Source organism: Taudactylus pleione, unplaced genomic scaffold (genome assembly GCF_031769625.1).
Source record: "Taudactylus pleione unplaced genomic scaffold, aTauple2 ptg000212l, whole genome shotgun sequence".
NCBI lineage: Eukaryota > Metazoa > Chordata > Amphibia > Anura > Myobatrachidae > Taudactylus > Taudactylus pleione.
The window spans coordinates 6953510-6977371 of NW_028284614.1; the positions used below are offsets into that span (position 1 = coordinate 6953510).

Sequence of the window (23862 nt, forward strand, 5' to 3'; positions counted from 1 at the left end):
AGATATTTCTGCATGAAGGAGTTTATGGCACTTGGGTAGTTCAGGGCGCCATATTCAACTCTGAGGTGATGGATGTTGTCTCCCATCAACACCTCATCTGTGGCTTTCAAAGAGATCTTCTCAGGGGCAGTGATGCTTGTGATCCTAATTAGCTCCTTGGCTTTTTCATTGCATGACATCATAGCAGCCCATCCTGGCCTGCAGCTTGCCTGGGATACGCTCTCCAGAGCATGCAGGAAAGGTCTTAGTGGTTGATGGTCCTTAATGTTCCTGGGCTGTGTGCACGGCACATGATGCATTAGGGCTGTTTTTTACATTTTACAAGCTGTTGAAATGTTACTTATGGCTTACAGGATAAATGGGCAACGCCAGATTGATGGGGGTCCGACTCTCGCCGGCATGACGGGACCGACTTGTGAGATCTGGAGTTATCCGTACTTCCTTAGAGCCCCAAGATCTTTTCACGTCGAATACTGCAATTTTTTCTCTTTCTGTTTTACGATGTTTATCACTGGTCATACCCAGTAATAGCGAGAACACCTGGGGTATGAGTAAAACTTTAAGTACAAAGTTACAAACTTGTTATATACGAGAAACTACATCAAAGGCGACAGGTTCTCTTTACAGTTCTAGATGACGATTCCCTTTGGGTTAGATACAGACAGAAGTTGATACAGTATGATGGTTTTACTTACGCTATTTTGGCCATATTAGATTTGAAAGTTATGGAACTTGTCTGCAATCTTATAAATCACATAGGTAATAATGTAGAACTGACCAGGTTCCAATCTATAATATAGAACTAGATTTGTTTCAGGATTATATTACTGATTATAAATAATTTTTTATTGGTTTCTATAAAAAAGACCAGAAGGTGCGTCTATGTTATACACAAACTTAGATGGCAGGAAAATATTTCTTACCCTATCAATGTCACCAACTGGCGCTTGGAAAATAAACCCAAAACGATTTACGTTATTTATTTATTACCTGTTATTTATATAGCATACAAATATGCCTCATTTAAACTATTAAAGTATTAATTTGCGATGCCTCCACCCCCTGTACCTTGGCATCCCAGAAACTACTAGTAGTTGCCATTAAACGCCATTGCATTGCCAGTTGGCAACCTGCCTTAGCCGGTAAGTTAATTCAAAATGTATCACTAGGAGCAAGTGCAATCACTTATGTGCTTTGGCGCTAGGTCATAAGCCAGCCTACACCTGGTCCTCATCCCCTTTCAGGTGCAAAACTGTGATAAGGAAGCATCCGGGCGCCAAGTCTAGATTGTTCCGAAAGTTGGGTCAGACGAGATCGGTTTCACTTCTCGGTTGCATTTCTCAATGCAAAAATCCAAAAGGTGACAATAGAAATGGATGATTGGTTGATCAATTGCTTCAGGTCTTTTGGTGGTCTTGCATACCATTAAAGATGGAAGAGAAGTCACTGTTGCACCGGATGATCCAGTGTGAACCTAACTCTGAATCTCTGGCGATAACAACCAGACGCCCAATGACGTTTTTATATCTGGTAGTCTGGTAGACCTTAGCCACCATTTGAGCTAGATCTGGTTCGGATGGAGAAATGAACGCTAGGTAGATTCACTATTATCCACGTGAACTGTGGAAAACATTTTTTTTTTTGCCTGCCTCAGAAACCTGCCCCCGGAAATTGGGCCAGAAGAGTCTGAAATAAGTAACGTTTCCTGGAGAGAACATCAATGCCAGCGACGCTATCTCCGTGCGTGAATGTCGTATATCACATTTGGAACAATAGAGGGAAAGTTTATTAGGTTCTAATAATTATGATTGCTGGAATATTTTAAAAGAGTTAGCAATTCAATTTAATTTTACCGTTCGATGTTGGCCGCACATGTTTGAGGTTGACCATTTGCCATCGGCTTCCAAGGTGCGCCGCTTTCATGTACCGTTCAAGGGGGCTGATTCAGAAGAAGAAGCAGATGGTGATAATCGCGCAGATTCCCGATTATTAGGAATCTGCGCATGTGCTGGACCCGTTGCCGGGGTCTTGCAGGAATGTTCATGGATGCAGACTTTTTGGTGTCGCAAGCAGGCCAGCCTGTGTAATCTGATGCTTAGTAGCGATGGTGATCCCAAGCTGCGACCTCGTTCGCAGCGCTGAGATCGCAGATACTGACAAGAGGCGTCTCTTTACTTCAGGCGCCTCCTGCAGCATTTGAATTTCAGCAGGACAGAATTACACAGCCCCTAGTGTGCGGCTTTGCATTTCGTCAGCTGCTGAATCGGCACCAAGGTCTGCAGAATTTTCTTTAAATATGTAAGTTTACATGTGAAATCCTCAAATTTTGCTTGTTTTAATTTTTTTTTTTTACCCAAATTTCAAGAATTTCAGACAAATTAATATATATAATCATTTTTTGTTTCACCAAATTGACCAATTGGTTCAGGCAACAGTTTGCAGCTGCCTTCCTGCCGGCCTGTGCAGCAAGTGTACGGGCAATCCGCTGACCGACCGTACACACAGCACAATGAGACATATAGGACCTCATTCAGAGCATTGTTGCTACCACTCCCGTTACCTTCCCTAAATGTTCCCTGACTGATAATTGCTGCGACCAACGGTAATGTACCTTGACGCCTGTGCAATGCGGCTTTGACGTATGTAGGATTTACCCATAATCGCTGAACTGGGTAAACATCGGAAAACAAAAATAACGGCTGTCAATGGACTTCCCTGCCCAGTACTACCTCTAATGTGGATAAGATTTGGGGAAGTCTATTTATTACAATTCTAACCAGAAAGTTACCTCAAATATTTAACTTGCCAAGTATGGTAATCATAAGGGACCATAGGATCCAGCCAGATGCCACCAAGGAATATTTTTGTTGCTTGTCATATGATTTAACAAGCCTGTCAGCTGGAAATAAATGCCATGTAATCATTAGGGGATGTAGTCAATATGCCAGTGGAAGGGATGCCGGATGCCGAAATACCGACACCAGAATCCCAGCGCCCAGCAAAATGCCGATGCCAATATCCCGAATGAGATCAGGAAACCGGCATCGGCAACCCGACTGCTGGAATCCCGAGCGAGGATCCGGGTAAGTATGCGCGGTCAGCCCGGGGAAGGGGGTGTTAGGTTTAGGCACCCCAGGGGGGAAGCTAGGATTAGGCACCCCCCGGGGAGGGTTAGGCTGCGGGGAGGGGGGGGTTAGGGTTAAGCACCACCGGGGGCAGGTTAGGGTTAGGCACCCCCCTGGGCGGTTAAGGTTAGGCACCAGCCACTACTCAGCTGCCGGTATTTCATACCCAACCCGATCATTAGGGATCAGTTACAGAAGGACTACACTAAGGCTAGAAGCCAATTTTTTTAATATTTTTTTTTTTTGCAAAAGGCTCTCCAGATGTTGTGAAACTACAAGTCCCAGCATGCCCTGCCACAGTTTTAGCACTCCCTAAAAGCAAAACTGTGGCAGGGCATGCTGGTGCTTGTAGTTTCACAACAGCTGGAGCGCCACTGGCTGTCCAGGCCTGTACTAGGGGATTGTAGCCTCTAGTGCTTGGCTTACCTCTGAGGATGTGTTTCACCAAAGCATCAGCGGCCATCTTGGGGTCGATGACCACTACATTGGTGGCCTATCACCCAGCTGGAGGGAGCATAACATTCCCAGATCATCTTCCTGATTAATATCAGTCAGAGGGTCACAGGATACAGTAAGCTGGTGGAGGGGCCCTCTAGTAGAAGAGGAGTCCAGAAGAGGAGACCTAAGTAGCTGGTCTTGAGATCCAGCAGATCCAGGGCCACCCCCTAAAGAGGTGACTTTTTGGGAAGCTCTTGTAAGTATGAGCCGAGCTGCAGTCATGTCCCAAATGTCACACTGGTTTTCCTTACAGCTCCTGAAAAAAAAAAAAGCACTAATTTAAAGGCTCGTATAGGAAATACACTGGTAACTCTTACGTGTGGTCATGTTGCACATATGTGGGTGTATTTCGGTGGCAGAGTTTTATTCCTAGCTACTTCTCCAGCCGGGATCCAGGCAGCATTACATCCTGAATGGGGTTTCCAGGGAATGTCTTCAGGCTGCCAGAGCAATGCTTAGCATTTCTGTAATACCAAAGTCATCTTTTTATGTTTAACGTTTGATGAGGAGTGGTGAGGAGGAATCGTGGAAGCTAATGTATAATAAGCCATGAAAAATGCGCACCCGTCAGCCATCGATTTTACCCAAAAATATCTGGCACGAGGAGCGAGCTGTCAGACGTTGGCTCATGTTAGAAAATGATTAGAAAACTGAGCCTCTGTGTATAAATGTATAAATGTTTTCTCCCCGAGTCCCTGGATGTTACACGGATAATACAGCAGGCGCAGGAGGCTGCCGAGAATTATCACTGGAAAAATAGAACCATTGTAGAACTGGGCGGAATATGCCAATAAAAACTATAACACAAAATATAATTTAACATTTCCAAAAAAAAAAATACAGTATTTGGCCAAAATGAAGGCATTCCAATTTGCACATTTGCTGGCTGTAAACAGATGACACAGGCTAAAGCTGGGCAGGGGCATAGAGGGGGGGGGGAAGCGGGTACTAATTACCCAGGCCCGGGCTTGCCCCCCCGTCCCCCCTCTTACATCACAGCAGCCCACCACACGCTGCTGTGTGCTGGGCTGCACTGGGAGACTGCTCGGGGATATATCTGCAGATGATGGTTGTTCATTAACACAGAACAACCATCACTGCTTCTGTCCGAGGATCCCGCTGGCTAGGGCTCGCGTTGTGACCCCCTTCCCGCCGGCCTGTGCAGTAAGTGTACGGGCAATCCGCTGACCGCCCGTACACACAGCACGATGAGACATATCGTCTGTACACTGGCTGATGTGCATACGATTTATCGGCCGTTCAGTCAATTGACCTAGTACTTTTTTGTAAAACATTTTTGGGGTTGGGGCGTGGCCTCTCAGTAATTTGGCCTCTCCCCCTTCCCGTACCCAGCCGTCACTGCTCTCGATGGCCCTAGGCAAGGCCTGGCCAACCTGTGGCTCTCCAGTAGTTGTGAAACTACACATCCCAGCAGGCCCTGCCACAGATTTAACATTCCCTAATAACAAAACGGTGGCAAGGCATGCTGGGACTTGTAGTTTCACAACAGCTGGAGAGCCACAGGTTGGCCAGGCCTGACCTAGGCTAATCCACTCCTGCGTGAGAATCACAATGCACTCACATGTTTGGGAGCCCTACGGTCTGGTAGATACCATCATTGGAATCTCATGTTAGTACATGATCCTCCAGACACCTTACTTGGCTGCTGTCCTGAAATGTCTGGGAGACTTTTCAATTTTAGGTAGTCATCATAGGCTCCCAGGCAAGTAGGCCGTCTAGAGAAGTGTGCGGGATGGGACTTTATGATGCGATTCATTGTGCCATACTTACCTACTTTCCCCAACTGCCAGGACCCCCGAAATAGTAGACGTCCCTCCTGCATACTGCCCACTTCCAAGTGAAGTGGAGCGGAAGGGGAGCATAATGGCGATTCGGATAATGGCGGGAATCGCTGGTCTGTACAGTATGGGTGGGATCAATATGACGTGATTGTATTGTGCGTCATAGTGGTCACACCCTCTCCCCATCGACCCATGATTAGTGATACTTTTCCATGAAGGCCTAGGGTTTATTGACGCAAACCACCCGGCCCCGTCCTCATCCTATCACATTCGCATCTCCTCACGGGGCTTCTCCCATAGAGGAGTCTACAAATATGGGTAAGTACAATACGCACGTACGCACCTTTATCCCGCGTGCCATAGCATGCTGCTGAAAACCGTTCTGGGCCCTATTGATGCAATAACCCCACACTTGCCACCAGTGGCGTCAGTTCATCCCAGATGCCTGGTGGCAAGTTATAATTTGGTAACCCCCCCCCCCCCCCCGTCACAGCCGCTGACACTGTAACGTAGCATTTCACATGCAGATACTGCCGCAGTGGCACACAGAATATACGCATGCCGCATATCATTGTAATCAGCAGAAGCTGCTTGTGCGTCCGATTCACATGATGGACACATCTGTATGCATTAGTCACAGATAAGATAGTGACCTGTATGGTGCAATTAGCATGAGGCTCAGAGTCCTCCTGATGGAGGCGAGAGCCACCTGATGTGGGGTGGGGGGGCCTCCTGATATCCCTAATGGAGGGGAAAACTACCTGATGTGGGGTGGGGAGCCCTCCTGATACCCCTGACGGAGGGGAAAACCACCTGATGTGGTGTGGGGAGCCCTCCTGATACCCCTGACGGAGGGGAAAACCACCTGATGTGGGGTGAGGAGCCCTCCTGATACCCCTGTCGGAGGGGAAAACCACCTGATGTAGTGGCTTTGAGGACTGAGTTTAAGTCAAGATACTGTAAGGCTGCCACTGTGGTGGGACTACAAATCACAAAATGCCCAGACTACTGTTGACTGCATCACATGCCGGAAAATGGCTCCACCAAAGATCTGCCCCCAGACTCCCATGCCCTTTTACCTGCAGCTCCGTTCAATGCATCCTTGTTGACATCCAGCTGCTGTAAGATCTGCAGCCGCGCTTATCCTCGGGCCAGTCAGTCAGGACTCTGCTGCGGCTAGGGATGCTGCCAGAGAGGACTGGGACGGAGAGTTGTGGGTGTGGTGGGCGCAGGGATTGCTGCACGGGTTCACCACTAGGACTTTCCCCAGGGAGGAGTGGGACAGGGAGTTGTTGGTGAGGGGATGCACCGGGACTGCTGCACGGGTCCGATCGGCTAGGGCTGTCTGCAGGGAGCAGTGAGACAGAGAGGGGGCGCTGGACGTGTCACACTGACATAAGAAGCTGCTGAGGAGCAGGGACACCAATGAGTAAGGGACAGGCTATAGATAGATGGAGGTGGCAGCTGATGGTCTGACATGTTGCTCTTCACTAGTGTATGGTGGCTTCCCAGGTGCCAGGATGGGGTGCCATGTATTGGGTGGCCCTGACGGTACACTCCGGGTACATAGTTACAGCCCTAAGTGGGGTGAATATATTGTGGGCAATGGTGGAGGTGCCCCCTCAGTGCTGGAGCCCGGCGGCAGGAGCCTCCATTGTCTCCCACAGTTCCGCACCTGCTTGTCACATGTACTTGTCAGGGATCTCCCGAAATTGGGGCCCATAAAGTAGGCAAATATCCCATAGAAGTAGCCTGTTTGTAGCTAATTTAACTGATTAGTTGATTATTAAAAGCTCTCATGGTGCACCTGGTACTTATGATGGACATATTTACACTACAGTACCTCACATGAAGCTTATAGCCACACCATGCTCACTACTGCTGGCAGTGCCACCACGCTACAGGATATTTACACTACTTTGCCCCAGTTATATCATTCCCCAGGTACACCAGCCTCCATCCAATTGATTCCACTTTTATATTTCCAGTTCTGATCCGGAGGTTAAAACAGGGTTCTAAACAGGACCTGGAATTTCAGGATATTTCCAAGTCGGCGCCGTTCACACCGGAGCCGGGTCTGCAGAGACCCGGCTATTCCGGCGTTGAAGTGGGTGCTTGGAGATGACGTAATCTCCAAGCGCCACTGTAGCCGGCCAATTAGCAGGCAAGCGGCACAATCCAGGACACCCTGACCCGGATGGCGCCGTTTACACTGCAGGGTTTCATGGGTTATTCCCATGTTAAACCTTGCACGTTACCTGGGTTGGATTGCCGGGTAACTCGACCTGGGAATCCAACCCTTTCCCCTTTTACACCAAGGAGCTACCCGGGTTAACCCTGCAATAACCCGGGTTTTAGCTCTGGTGTAAAAGGGGTATAAGTTAACCTTTCCTCTACCTTAGTTTAACCCATGCCAGGTCATATTTCTCTATCAACCCAATGCTATGAAGTTTATCTACTTTTTTTATTTAATAGTAGTGTAAATTGCAGCTTGTTTTTTTTCCGTTGACATCACTTCTGTTGTTGTTATTGACAATAAAGTATTATTATTATTATTATTATTATTATTATTATATTATTATAAAATTTTTATGGCCTTCAATTAAAAAATAAACAAATAAAATAAAAACACCCATTGTGCCTAAACTGCCGCTAGACATAAGTCATATGCGCCTAATGCTACATCTGGGCAGGGTTGATCCTCATGACACTCTTAGAAATATTTTCTTAGGGCCTGAGGGGTCTATTTACTAAGCAGTGTTAGGAGACAGAGGCCCTGATTCAGAGCCGGACGCTCTGACCGAGCGCTCGCTCTGAATCAGGGCTGTCCTTCTTAATTTTAGAGCGTCCTCCTGGCCGCTCGCATAGCTGTGGGTGACCACCCACAGCTATAGCGAGCGGCCAGGAAGTTGGTCGCGATGGTCAAGACCATCGCGACCATCGGACTTGCAACGAGACCCTTGTAGTAGGGTCTCGTTGCCGCAAGCCCTGGAGTTCTTTCGGCTCTATCAGAGCCGAGAGCACTCCCACTGACATCTCCCACTGTCAGTTGTGATGTCAGTGGGGCCGGCCCCAGACGGTAGGCGTTCCCATGGGAACGCCTCCGTCTGGGCAGCCACGCCCCCAGCACGCCCACCAAAGGGGGCGTGCTGTCACTCACCATCGACAGCATGCCCCCTTTGTAGCGAGACCCGGAGCGACGGCTTGCATGCGCACGACGGAGCGACAGTGACCGAAGCTGCGATTACTCACGCTGACACGCTTAGAAAATATGCTAATGTTTGCAATCGCAATGCCGTCGCAGCCCAACATAAAGACGCCCACTTCCCCTTACTCACATCCGTAATACCTTGCAAGTCATTGAAAACATCGGTACAATCGAGTAACTTCGGAGCCTCACGCACAATTGCACAAGGTCAGACCTTACTCAGAAATCGGTAACCCTCTGGTACGCAGTGAGAGCTCAGGCTGCGTATGCCATCGCAGTGGCTCATTTATGCACGCCCCCTGTAACGGCGTTCAAACTCACTGGCACGCCTGCGTTTCACCGACCACTCCCGTCAACACCCCAAACGCTCACTTCCTGTCATTCACTCTGCAATTGGTCCGCGTGAACTCTGCGATCGCAGTGGTGCTTTTGCGCACGTGCACAGCGATGCGTACGCGTGCGTAAACGCAGTAGCGATCCGTAATGAACCAGGCCCTTATTCCACAGAATGGCTGCCTCTCCTGTATGTAGGTGATGGGTGCACTTTAGTCCTCCATGCTAGCCCCAGGTGACACATTACATATAGTAATGTTTATGTTGGTCTGTGTATGTAAAGAATGAGCCAGGTTGACCTTGACATAAATAATCTCTCTCTGGTATTCCACTATAACTGCACTTTCAAGTAGGGATGTGCAGGCTCGGATTAGTTTGGATTTTCCCGCCAAAAATCGGGTCTCATAAAGAGGCAAGACATCATCTTTCATGGACAAACATCATCTTTCATGGACTTTTGTCCAGGATTGATGATGTTTGTCCATGAGATGACATTTTGCCTCTTTCTGAGACCCGATTTTTGACGGGAAAAAAAAATAAAATAATCGAATTTGGCGGGAAAATCCAAACTAATCCGAGCCGGGAAAAAACAGTCATCTTTCATGAACAAACATCATCAATCCTGGACAAAAGTCCATGAAAGATGATGTTTGTCCATGAAAGATGATGTTTTGCCTCTTTATGAGACCCGATTTTTGGCGGGAAAATCCGAACTAATCCGAGCCTGCACATACCTACTTCCAAATACTTTTTTTCAAGTTACTGAACAATGAGAAAGATTTCAGATATTTATTGTGTGTACTACATACAGTACCTCAGGAATCCAGACCTGTATTTTTTTGCTGCTAATCCTGTGTGACAGGAAACGTTTACATAATTACTAATGATATTGCTCATAGTTTTTTTGAGGTATCTTTTTATTTTTACACTAGTTAAGCAAGACTAGGTAGTGAGACAACTAGATTGTGCGTTCTGGAATGAAAAACAAAAATGGAATGACACGTTGCTAATGTTTAATGTGTACCATTTGCCCACACACAGTGTTGGCAGCCATTTTGTGGTGTGTGAACCAACATTTATGGGACTGCAGCCAATTAATTGGCTAGGAATTATTGGCATTATGCCTCAATGCTTCAGTGACGTCTCTAATTACTAGTGAATTTTTATCCTCAAAAAAACTGGTCGTCTTCAAAATGGCTGCCTCTGCTAAGTGTAGGTAATGTGTAGACTTTAATGGATTCACAACTTGCTATTGTGGTTGGAACACAAGGAAATTGTATTTCAAATACTACAGTATTTAGCAAACTTACATAGAGTGTCAAATATCCTGCATTTTACAGGTAGTTTTGGGAATGTGGTTAGACGCTCACTTTGTAGGTGTCAAGTCAAGGGTTTTTGGCCCCTAAGGCAAAAATACCAAAGTGCCTCCACCCCCCATATTATAATAATTTTACAAAAAGTTAGCATAATGCCATATACAGTAGTCTTTATTCTTAGCAGTATGTGTTCTGCTGGAAAGGTATTGTGGAAAACGGGGAGTGGAGATCAGAACGCAGGCGTGCTTAAAGGTCAAAACGGGCGTTTTATGGGTGTGCATAATTAATACTGGAGCGTCATTGACCACGTCACTGGGTTATTTTATAGCCAGAACTGCTCGCAAATTTGTGGTAGCAAAAACCAACCACAAGAATAGCGAGCAGTTCATACGCTGGGCGATGTACTCGATTAATCTAATAAATAGCGGACATGACATAGGATGCGAGCGGCCAGGGGGCGTATTTTTCAAAAAAACGACCGCAAGTTTGGTTCGCTCGTTCAGACCTAGAGGCGTGAACAGACCGCAAAGAGCGAACGGTTCATTTGAATAGCCACCCCTATTTTCTGGACGAGCGAGCGCTAATTGCGTCCGGCTCTGAATCAGGCCCATAGTGTCTGGTGAGTCATTGTAATGGATACACGGTGTGGCTTGTTCACTACACGCCCTGCACGAATTATAGATATGTCACTGGCAAAGGGTCATTTGTTCTTTTCCCAATTTATCAATGGGCAATAGCATTGTTATCCTCAGCAATAACACTGGTATTCATAGCTATGCCTATGTACTTAAGAATTATGACAGCAGCAATAGCAGGATCCCAAGTAGCAGATAACAGAGCAAAGCCATAAAAATAACATTTTATTCTTTAAGTATTTTTTCAATATATAAAAAAATTTTCTTTTTTTTTTGTTCAATGCGTTATCTATTTTTACCAAAAATAATTTGACTTTTCATTGCGTGCAGTGGTGAAACTTTATGCAAACGTTTTTGTTTTTTTGGGGTGAATGAAGGTTGTAGATTTATCGGACTCATTTATCAGGTGTCTGCTTTTTCCGCAGGTAGCAGGGAAGCGGCATTCACCTACGCCATTACTGCCGCTGGGGTAGCGCACGCAGTGACCTCCGCCTGCAGCCAAGGGAACTTCAGTAACTGTGGCTGTGATCGAGAGAAACAGGGTTACTACAATCAAGAGGAAGGCTGGAAGTGGGGGGGATGCTCCGCCGACATCAAATATGGCATCGAATTCTCCAGGAAGTTCGTGGACGCCAGAGAGATAAGGAAGAACGCGCGGCGCCTGATGAACCTGCACAATAACGAGGCCGGCAGAAAGGTATTCTAGATCAGGGTAAACCAAGTCACATTAATAAGGGTGCTAAAGTGGGGAAGGTGCTGGGGGTATCTAAAATCTAAGCTTTATAGCAGTCACCCACCTACAGGTTACTTCCGTTTATTCGCGGCATCCGACAACTTTCACTAAATACGTTGTTTTTAGTTGAGTGGATTCTTTCCTTCCTTTTCAGTCACGTAATTATATTATCAGAGATGCCGATTTTTGTTGCCCTTGGATATGACACAGCTCTGAATATTATATACAGAGAGCAGCTTTGTATCAGGGAGGTAAAACAGCAATAAACCATTCCCCATGATTATATGAAGACCTGACTGAAAATCACAGCAAATCATAAGATAAAAGGGCATATTTACTAATTATCGGGTTCACACATGGCACCAGCCAAACACACAGAGCACTGCTCACAGCTCCTCCAATTCTACCGATAGGCCCTTCATAATTTTCAACCCCAGACGGTCTGGGCCAGACCCATGTGGGCCATAATCCGCCTCTGGTCTGACTGTGACGCTCCACGGTAATCGGCTTCACCGCCCACTTTGCCCATTGAGATAATGGCCGTTCCTAAACTATAGTTGGCTGCATGTCTAGTTCATTCATTTCAATTTTCGTATCCAGTTGTTGGCAGCCTTCCCGCCTCATCAGGAGGAAAAGCAATATACTGTAAACTGGCTGTGGTGGATAGCTCAGGGTTGTGCATATGGATTGTACTGTTTGTTTCCTGCTTAATATTTCCATCATTATCAACAGTAAAACATGATCGTCTCTGGCAGATCGAAGGGGGCCATTAAACCGCGGTTCGATGAAAGTTAACTTTCGCTGACTCTGCTTGGCTTACGCTGTTAACCTCCCTTTAATGCTGAATAAATCAGGCCCTAAAATGGCTTAACAGTGATGTATGAACAGTTTTACAAACTGAATTTTAAGCAGGTGAGGTAATGTGTGAAACGGGTTTTCAGCCAGTGTCTGCGGCCGAGGGACCACACAGACCTGACCCTTCGTCATCTAACCTCACAACGACAAGAGTTGGCTGCATGGCCAGGAAAAGGGCTATTTACTAAATTATCCCTCTTAAAATGTTCAACAGAGGCCCGTGGGTGTGAGAGGTGAAAGGGACTCATAAATATGCCACAAAGAATGCCAATCATTTGCCTGGAGGGAACAAGCTCATCTGTTGTACTGATAAGAAGATGCACAATTATTGGCGTGACGGCATAAAGCTGTCATCAAAACAATGGCACATTTTAACACAGTGGAGCGGTGCACTTGTGTGATGGGTTTGGAGTTGGACAGAGGAATTTTTACACCTCTGACTTGTTTTCGTGTGACAGGCAGCCATTTGCTGACTCTTGGTTCCCTGACCGCCCTCGTTAGGGAAATGGACGAATCTGTGACTGAGATATTCTCAGTCACAGCATTAAGTTGAAGAGATTGTTTCCTGTTTAATTTTCTACAAATCATTCTCCATGGAGCCACCTCACGGCATTTTAATGTGAGCTCACCGCCTACTCACAGAGGTGGCAGCCATTTTGTTGGCTGAACCAGTATTAGAACGATGGTGCTGTTCCTTGTATGTTAGCATTATATATTTAGGGGCAAATGGCATAACCACTGTGGTGATCCATGTTTTCTACTTATGTTAATGTGGAAATACTACATTAACTATAGTAGTATTATTGGCCTGGCCATTAAACTGTTGTGAAGGGACACTCTGCTTTTTGTACATAGATTCAAGTTCAAAGCACTTCTTCCAGCGAGTTCTTCTCAAAATATACCTACCCTCCTTTTGGCAGCATCCCTGATGTACATCCCTGCAATGCTGCCACCGTGGCCCACAAATCCATACCCTTCCCTGTAAAAACCGGTGTATTTGCGCAAACACAGGAGTGGAATTGTTCTTCAGCAGTCTGGGAAATCATTTTGACTTTGCAAATGGGACGGACTTTCACAGTAATATACCAGCACTCACCAGCAGCATCACCTTTATGGTTGACATAGGGACCTTACAGATGCTGTTTTAGCACAATATATTTTTATCTGTAGCAGGATGTAGCTCATTTTTAACAAGTTAATTTATAAAGTTGTTGGAACACTTACCATGCGCCCTGGTTGCTGGCAGCTATTATCATGCAGACTTGATGTGATGACTTTTCACACCGTTAACCCTTTCATGTTTAAGTGCTGTATTTCAATCATAAGGAAGCATATTAATAACAATGGTTTACAAGTCATTTTATGACTATTTGAGGTATAGAATTTGAAAAAAAAATGATATGTAAGTGGAGATGTATATTAAATACTTGTTAGATGTAGGATAATCCATGGAAGACATCGTGTCAGATTGAAAATTCTCGCAGTCGCCCCTGCGGCTGCATCTTTTCACAGTGTCGCTGTGGCGATAATATCCAAATGCTAATTTCAGCTTTCCCCTTCTGTACCAGCGCGCGCCGGAATGTGCAAGCCATGAGGAGCCCACTTTCAATGCCCGTGCATGTTGCAACACCGCCGGTGGTTTTAAGCAATCCACCGTCAGTGCAAAATCGCATGCACCATCGCTACTCGCGCCAGCCCTGTGGCAGGTCTGAACATGGCGTCTGTGGCTGACGTATTGCGTCTGAAAATGCAGAAGATTTCCCTGGCACGCCCCTGCGACGCTCCCAAAAGACGCCCACGTGACGGATGTTTTTTGCGTTCTCTACAGGCCAACACCCAGTAACCACACAGAAACGCCTATGGCTTTTCCTCGCCAGTGTTGATGCCAGCGGTCCCGTACGCAACTGCATTTGTGCGTACAGACAAGGTGATGCATGCGCTGTAGGGGTTTCCAAATTATTTTGCACATGTGCAGGAGCAAATAATCGATCAACTACTGTATGTGAACATGCGGTTAGCGTGCAGCGTGGACCGATTGGAATCTTGCCCCTGGCTGTCCTTTAAAACATTCTGTGTATTAGTCATTTTTCTTAGATGGCCAAATGAATGCTATGCCCAAGACTTACCGTCTCTTACGGTCCATTTACTAGTACTGTTGTCTGATTTACTATAGAACCAGTAAGTCCCTACTCCAATAGCCATGCTGGCAATTATCTGTGCGTAACCACTGCAGAACTAAATACATTGCAGGCCGCTAACATTGCTGAAAGGTTACAAGAGAAGGTGTCTACGCTGAATGTATAATTATAACTTGCAGCTCGGATTCCGGATCAGATTCCTCACATAAATGTCATTTTTTTTTTTTTTATCAGTCAGGGGCTGAGCTCACAATAATGTTGATTGACGGCTAGCAGAAGCCTGTTATTTTATGTCTACGAAGCAGATACCAAGGGCCCGTAAATTCTGATCTGCTACAAGAATGTGCTATTCCTCCGATGATCGCATACCGCCCAAAACAAACAGCAGGGTACTGTAAGGGAATGTAATGTAAGGCTTTTAAATATATCTATCAGCCTCCTATGGAGCAGCCTATTGTTACTCACATATATATATATATATATATATATATCTCCAAGAGTTAGGGGTGCACTCACCAGTATCCACAGTATGATTGAAAAAAATTTTATGCCATATAGGCAGCAGATAATAACACAGACGTTTCGGTCACTTCTGGACCTTTGTCGAGGTATACCTTTGGGACTTAGGGTTAGACTGCGGGAGGGGGGAGGTTAGAGTTAGGCTTCAGATGGGGGGTTAAGTTCAGGCACCACCAGGGGGAGGTTAGGGTTAGGCACTAAGGGGGGAGGGTTAGGGTTAGGCACTAAGGGGGGGAGGGTTGTGGTTAGGCACTTACCAGGAGGGTTAGTATTACGGTTAGTATTAGGGTACAAAAAAGGAGGATTAGGGGGTAAATAGGACAAGGGAACAGTACTCACCATTCCCCTGTCGGGATTCCAACCATCGGGATACCGCTATCACTGTACTGACAACCGGCATCTCCTCCGTCAGTATTTCATACCGATTCTGTTATTGGACACACTAAATCACATGACTGTATAATATTTCCCAATGACCACACACCTCCAAGCCTGACCTCATGCCTGAACTATTTTATACTGTGATCAAAACCTAATCACAGCAGTATCACTCCACAAGTGTAAACAATACCATCCCCCACAGAGAGCCTACTCAAGAAAAGCAACTCATCACTGCCTCACTCTGACAGAAATACAAATAACTGACAGAAAAAAAAATATATAGAAGAATTACCACATCCCTCAAAGGAACTGACATCAATCCTCACCAAAGATGGCTGGTACAATGATAGCTATACCACTCTTGGGTGTGCAGTCGCGTTTGAATGCACACCAATGCGTGCGTATATCAGGGCTCATTTGCACACCCAAGAGTGGTATATCTATTACATATATATGTGACCATTTTAAGTCATCATATAACATTGGTCTATCACTTATTTTAGTTTTAGTTTCCCTTGAACCAGCGCCAAACCTTGACACCTGCTTTGCATTTCATCGGTTGTGCAATGTTCTGTTTGGGCACATGGAACGCACCGCAACAGCCTCAGACACGGCTGTAAGAATGGAAACTTGCCATGGGCATTGGAGCAATATGTGGAACTTTGCAAGGCTGCATGTGAGGGCATGATATATGATTAATGGATCTGCAGGATAATAGGGGTCGGTGAGCTAATGGTTTTTCAATCTTTAATCAGGGGCTCCCTGGCAGCCGCTAGTAAAGCTGGTTAACTATATAACCTGGCTGGAGGCCAGTGGTGGGAATTCCGCAGAAGTCTATGTCCTAAGACGCTTGCAGAGAATAAGTCAAGCATGGAATTAATATTCCTCATAGAGCATCATTTTCTGAGGAATTTAGGTGAGGAGGTTGCCAAACCCTTGAAAGTATTAACTTACGGCTTAGAAAAAAAAATATCATTCTTTACCAGCCTTGTGGTTGCACCCGGGCAAAAGGTGCATGTATATAATCACAACCAGCTATTCTGTGCTGTCACTAAAACCTTACATACATGCTGCTTGTATGAATAAACATTGTTTGGGAGAAATTATTATATTTGTCATAAATGTAATTATTATTATTATTATTATTAATAATAATAATAATATAAATAATAATAATTTTATTATTATTTTATTATTATTATTATTATTATTTTGAAATACATGTTTTAGTCTTTAAATTATAATTAATTAAAATTTCCAGTTAAGAAGCCACAAGGTAAATTACATTATACAGTATTAAGCTGACTAGTACAATTAATATCACCTCCTATAATAAACCTTGAAGTGCTATAGTGGCCTATACCAGTGCCTCATCAATATTATGCCCCACTGAATATTAGTCAGACCTTATGAATATTAGTCAGGCCTCATGAATATTAGTCAGGCTTGATATTCATCAGTCATGAGGCGCCTCATTAATGTTTTGGTTCCTGGTACTTGTGTATATTAGTACATCCAGGAAAATGGCTGCACCCCGCCCCCTTCCTACACTGTGTAGGTGACAGCTCGTTCAAATAAACCTACTTGAATCACCTTTATGTAGGGCACTGGTGCAAGGAGAGGTTAGTTGGTTGGTTACAAACTGACCTATTTAGGTACCCTAGTTCATTGTAATAGTCTGTAAATTATAGTGAAGTATTACAAAGGGATACAAGTGCCATGTAACCTTTTTAAATGCACATTTTCAGTGACTCAATAAGTGTTCACGTTTGTTGAGTGTGGCCATAAAACCTGATTCTATAATATATATATTTTTCCCAATCAGGTACTAGAAGAGCAGATGAAACTGGAGTGTAAATGTCATGGCGTGTCTGGTTCCTGTACGACAAAGACCTGCTGGAACACGCTGCCCAAGTTTCGGGACATCGGATTCATGTTAAAAGAGAAGTACAACGACGCGGTACACGTGGAAGTGGTGAGGGCCAACCGGCTACGCCAACCCACTTTCCTCAAGATCAAAAAAATAAAAAATTACCAGAAGCCCATGGAGACGGAACTGGTGTACATTGAGCGTTCTCCGAACTACTGCGAGGAAGATAGCCAGACGGGGAGCGTGGGGACGGCGGGGCGGCTCTGCAACCGCACCTCCCCGCACGTGGACGGTTGTGACCTGATGTGCTGTGGCCGGGGCTACAACACTCACCAGTACACCAAGGTGTGGCAGTGCAACTGCAAGTTTCACTGGTGCTGTTTCGTCAAATGCAACACTTGTAGCGAAAGGACAGAGGTTTTCACCTGCAAATAAAGCATGCCGGTGCCGATCGACCAGAAGACATTACCGGACCACTATGGCGCCATTTTGCACACTTAATTTTCTTTTATTAAGAAAATTAGACCCTTTTCTTAAAGGCAGGGAGGGAATGCTTCGTTGGCAACGGATCTGCTATTCTACTTGGAGCATTGCACCTTTATACGCTGGAGGGGTTATTGTAGATATTTTTTTAAATTATACATATTACAGAAGTCTAAATGAACAGAGAGAGGAATAACGACGTTATATTATGAGAACTGTAGAACTGCTGAGGAGGGGACCAAACAGAATAAACTAATACAAAAAAAAAAATCTCAACTATCAGTTAAAATAAGTACTATTTGTATCACCTGCCAGTCACACTGGAATTATTGTAATGAACATAAAAAAAAAAATATATTATTATTAATTTATGTTTTGATAGTATGAACAAATTCTGAGCACTAACGGGTAGCTTGTGTCTTAATTCTCGACTAAATGTTAAACTTATACAAAGATGCATGGTAAGTTAGACAACTATATGTTTTTTTATTTTTTCTTAACTATTTTTCGTGCTACTGAGCTCTTGATAGAGGGGGTCCTAAACTTTTGTATTTTATTTTATTATTATTTCGTAACGGGACAGAATTAAAGTATTAAGATTGCGTCAGCCCCTGCTGGATAGCGCAGTCGGGGATCAATAAACAGAGGCTGTTTGACAGCAGATTGTTAGATTTAATATTATTGATTAGATATCATACCATCCGTACACCCCTCATCCTCTGTCCAAAATAGACCTCAGCTGTTACAGGGCTTCCTGTACAGAATAAAGCCTCCAGGAATGGCATATAACACAACTACCTACGTACTGTATAATGCTCGCTATTTGTTCAATAAATGTTTACTTTGTAGTTATTTGCAAATTATTATTTTTTTCCTGTTTTAGGCCTTCTCTTCCCTTTTTGTGGTCATTTCTTGCTCAGTGCAGCCATAATGTATTTAAAATTGGTGGAAGAAGGAGAAAGAAAGATGGCTGCCTCCATTGATCGTCAGGGTAGAACTGAGTAAAGACAAATTAAAGAAGCTTCTTTAATGTTTTTCAAGCAAAAGTACAGTGGAATCACGACAAAATCATTACTGAATGTTTTAATGACACCAGGGGGGTGTTATAGTAGAAAGGTGGGTCTAGCTTAAAGGGGCATTAGAACGTAAGTATACGTTGATCCAGTATGGAATGTAGCCAATTACTATTCATAGATATATATCTTAAACGTAAGCTGCTGTCCTCTGTTACCAGCTACTTCAGGTGGTCAGAGGCAATACTTGTAGAATCTATAGCCATTTATACTTGTGAATGTTAACACTCGTTTTTTTGGAACGGTAACTGGTTTTGGTTTAATGTTCCGCTAAGAAGCTACTAAGTGCTGTTTGCTTGTGTCCTTGTGTTTTAGAAATTCTGCAACAGCTGCTGTCTCCAATGAGCTCTGCATGGGGTTTATAATTGTTCTTCATCCTTTAAAAGAGATTGTGCCACCTAAGACTACAGTACAGCTACAGGTACCAGCGGGCCCGTAATGCCCCGCATGCTGATACTTGTGGTTCTCCAAGTACCAGCATGCGGGGGAGGCTTGCTGGGACCTGTAGTTCTATTGCAAAAGACAATATTTTCTCTTCTATCTTTTACACCACATTTACACTGTCAACCCGGCACCCACCGGCCAGGGGTGCCGGAGATAACCCAGGGCTGTTAGTCCAGGCCTGGGGTGCCCTGGAGAGGGGGACCCCTTTATTGGGGGGGTCCCTATCTCCCCAGGGATCCCCGGCCTGGGCTGACTAGGGGTTAGGGGTAATGCTTTTGGCCGGGGAACCCGATGAATGGGTTTCCCTGGCTGTGGCATTACCACCCCGCTAGATAGAGTCCAGTGCTGGTTATGGCAAATACACAGGGGACCCCTACTCATTTTGTCCCCTGTATTTCCACAACCAGGATCGGATCAGAAAATCCCAGTGCTGGTACTTAAAATACATGCATTTTGTCCCCTGTATTTTTAGAACCAGCACAGGCTCTACAGAGCCCGGGCCTGGTTTTGCTTCTTGGGAAGGGGTTGCACATCATTTTTTATATATTTTTTTTAAAGTATTTTCATATGTACAGATAGAAACATGCACGTATCTCATGGATATGTGCATGTTTCTGTGTTGCTCTGACCTGCTCAGGATAAAGTCGCTATCCTGAAGCTGGTCTATCGTTTTTGCGAGTTCTCAGGCAGTAATATGTGCGAGCGAAGCTGTCGCACTCTACTACATTGCCGAAGTTCTATCTAGAGAATGGGAAAACATCTGTATGCAAGATGCTGTTTTTGCGAGTTATAGTAAAGCCTGAAAAATGCGAGTTTTACTATAGTCGCACCCTATTACTTTTTGCGAGTGAGTAAAAAACACGAGTTGAGAGCTAAACTTGCATTTTTTTTTTACAAATCCGCAAACCATTACATTTGGCCCAAATGGAGAAACTGCGGAGGACTTGGCAGTACAGTATGCATTTAGGGCCTGATTCAGAGCCGGACGCTATTTGCGCTCGCTCGTTCAGAAAATAGGGGCGGCTATTCAAATGAACCGTTCGCTCTTTGCGGTCTGTTCACGCCTCTATGTCTGAACGAGCGAACAAAACTTGCGGTCGTTTTTGGAAAAAATACGCCCCCTGGCCGCTCGCATCCTACTTCATGTCCGCTATTTATTAGATTAATCGAGTACATCGACCAGCATATGAACTGCTCGCTATTCTTGTGGTTGGTTTTTGCTACCACAATCTTGCGAGCAGTTCTGGCTACAAAATAACCCAGTGACGTGGTCAATGACGCTGCTGTATTAATTATGCACACCCTTAAAACGCCCGTGATCTGATCTCCACTCCCCGTTTTCAAGCACCTTCCCCTGTTACCACCCACATACGCCTCATTCTGTCACTCAAAATTATCAGGCATTCGCTATTTAGCGAACAAACGATTTTCGGCCGCACTGACTGGTTCGTGCATGGGTATTACGATACGTACGCATGCGCAGTTGGGCAAACATCGCTCGGAGCGAACAAGCGGCCGCTTACGAGCGGCTTTGAATCAGGCCCTTATATAGGAGATTTGGAATATTAGCTCCTTCGTGCAGTTTATAGAACTATGAGGCTTGTGTCATATATTATAAAACACTTGGGATGGGGGATGTAACGTCCTGTGTGTGCTAATGTCAATTTAAACCCATAATAGCTCAATAAATAATATAGAGCACGATGAATGATGAGGGTAATCCGGCACAAAAATGTGAATTGGGGACTTGCAGCCGGTGTCACCGGAGTCCGTAGCACAGAGACTAAATATACGCTGGTGGGGAAAAACCAGGCATTACCGATGTGCCAGGGCTGTGTTTGCTTGTCCCTAATGTCTCCCACCCCCACCAACCCCCCTGATTGATATATGTTATACGTAATATGTAATATGTGGGTGGAGTTCTCCTTTAAAGAATAACCAGACTGCTAAAATACACTTAAAAATTAGTATCGCCGCTTGCAAGAATACACACTAAGCAGAGGAATGGACGTTTTATGGCACAGACCAGGTTATTTAAACAGACGCAGGATTCAGTGCTCAGGTATGTGTGTAAGCTGGGGGAGGGTGAACGCATATTTCATATTCTGTGTAACCAGCCTGGTGACAGCTGATGTCTTTAGTGAAAGGTGCTGATAGCTGAGACGAGTCTTTAGCTTCTAACGCTGTCTGCTGAGTATTTTATGGAAATCACTACACATAAAACTCTTTTCTCACTAATGATCGAGGAAATCTATTGTAAACTAGATAACACTGTTTATTGGCTTTTACCAGTCCTCTAGCAACTCTCTTTGTACGGTGGCTGTATTTGGTGATTTTTAGCTCTGCATTTTTAGGGCCTGATTTAGGTGGGATTGCAAGGCTACGGACACACGCAACCGGTGGATGATTGCGTTCTGTGCATGAGTATGCATCGCAGCGCACGTGCTCGAGCCGGCCACTGCGATCGGGTATTGCGAACGCAGCGGCACAGAGAAATGATTGACAGGAAGTGCCATTTGGAGGTGGAAAGGGGGGCGGTCAAAGGAACACAGGCGTGCCTGTGCGTTTGGAAGCCGTTACGGGGGCGTGCATAATTAAGCCCCAGCGACGGCATACGCAGCCAGAGCTCTACATGGCGACAGGAAGCTTCGCAGGTTGTGAGGCATGTCAAGGTCAACCGCAACTCTGCGTATGGGTCTCATGTTACTCGATGTTACCGATGTTGACTTGCGGATGTATGTAATGGGAAGTGGGCGGCTTTATGAGCTGGGGGGAGTCTTGGTATAGTGCTGCGATTGCATTAATTTGCATATTTTCACTACGTGCGGGTGCTTGCGAATTCAGACTTGCTATACAAGCTGAATCAGGCACATCAGCTATCGGTCACAAGCTGGAAGGCTGTGTGTCTTGTAAAAGCTGCAGGATAGGATACATACTTTCATGACATTTTGGCCACTAGGTGGCACTGTCCAACTCTAGTCTACATTGGTGTAAAGAATTTAAAAAAAAAAAAAAAAATCCAAGTAAAAAAAAAAACAACTAGAGGACACAGGTTTCCAAGGATTTGCAGCAGGTAGAACAAACGTCTGACTTAGGTGGGCCAGGCGATCCTTATCTGCTGCCTGTCAATCATACCGCTCGCTCCATCACGACAGATCACAGACTGTTTGTTCATGGAAAGTGTGCGCCAGGCTTATTTTTTTTTTTCTTCTTCTTCTTTTTAATGTTAACTCTATCTGGAATTCAGCCTTTGTTTTCTTTCCTAGGGTAAGCAGGCCTTGAAAAGACTCATTTCTACCTACAGAGTTATTTCAGGTGGCCTGAAGGCCTCCGCAGCATAATCCCCTGCATGCGTTACAGTAGACTGGACCTGTATGTATCACAGAGATGACTCCTGAGACAGGAGAGACTGGCAACCGGTTCCCGCCCTGTGGCTTGCAGCCCAAGGCTCTATGGCCTCACCTGCTCCTGAGAGTTAAGAATGAGGAAGTTCACCCTTTATTCCCGATATGCAGAAATGCTTTGGGATCAGATTACACGTTGCATTTTTACAGTGCCAGCGAAGTCTCTGGAGCGTCACTTTCTCTATGGGTTTGTCAACAAACTAGACCGCATGGCTTCATCAGGGGGGTGGGGCGACAAGCCTTCAAAAGCCAGGTTTTGAGCGGGAAACTCGTTTTTGTTTTTTTTTGCGATTGGACTTTGTAAGGTCATGGTATGCGGCAATGACCAAGTTTGGTGACTCTGTGGATTGTGGTCATTGACTGATTCATTTGTAGTTACCATAGAAAGTTGTTTTACTGTAGGTGCCCTTATGGAAGCAGGGCTGCAACTACTGACCACCCCCCGTTACTTCAAATGCTGACAACCTGGCACTCACTCTGCAACGGATTCATCTGTGTGTCCGTAGTCACGATGCAATTGCTGCACACGTGCAGTGTGGCTTATACGCATACACAATGGCGAACAATCGCTGTGGGTTATTCAGAGTTGGGCACGTGCAGAGATCTGTCTTATTTAAGCTGGATCCAGCACCAAGGACAACTGCTCTCACAAGTGGAGGGCCAGGGGTGGTGCAATCGCATCGATACGGCCGAGTGAGAATACTGGCGGATGTTTGCACTTATGGGCGGCTTTACGTGTGACTTACAATCAGGCCCATTATGTGCAGCGCTAGACTTAAGCCTCCAAGATTACTCACACCCTATGCAGCTGCCCCTATAGCCTCCTGCCTCTGGTCCTGAACCCCATACAGTATTTACAGAACAGCTGAACTCCTATTTTGTATTGTATAGATCCAACATCTTTCTAGCTGGAAAACGGACTAATACAAAAACCATGCCTTTTCCTATAATCGGCTAAAAAGTTGAGACAAGTATGAAAGTCTGTTATTAGCTATTAAATGTTTAGTTATTAAACAGTCTATAATCATATGGAAAATATATGCCG

General features: G+C 45.1%; 1 protein-coding gene across 1 annotated transcript in view; it reads left to right on the forward strand.

Annotated features, from left to right (window-relative positions):
- WNT7B (Wnt family member 7B) overlaps positions 1-18736 on the forward strand; it is a 195993-nt gene extending 177257 nt beyond the window's left edge. Inside the window, exons 3-4 of the mRNA XM_088478371.1 lie at positions 11343-11614; positions 17369-18736. Of these exons, the coding sequence (XP_088334497.1) occupies positions 11343-11614; positions 17369-17848 (752 nt within the window). The 3' untranslated portion in view covers positions 17849-18736. The remainder of the gene's footprint in view (positions 1-11342; positions 11615-17368) is intronic.
- Positions 18737-23862: the final 5126 nt, after the last annotated feature.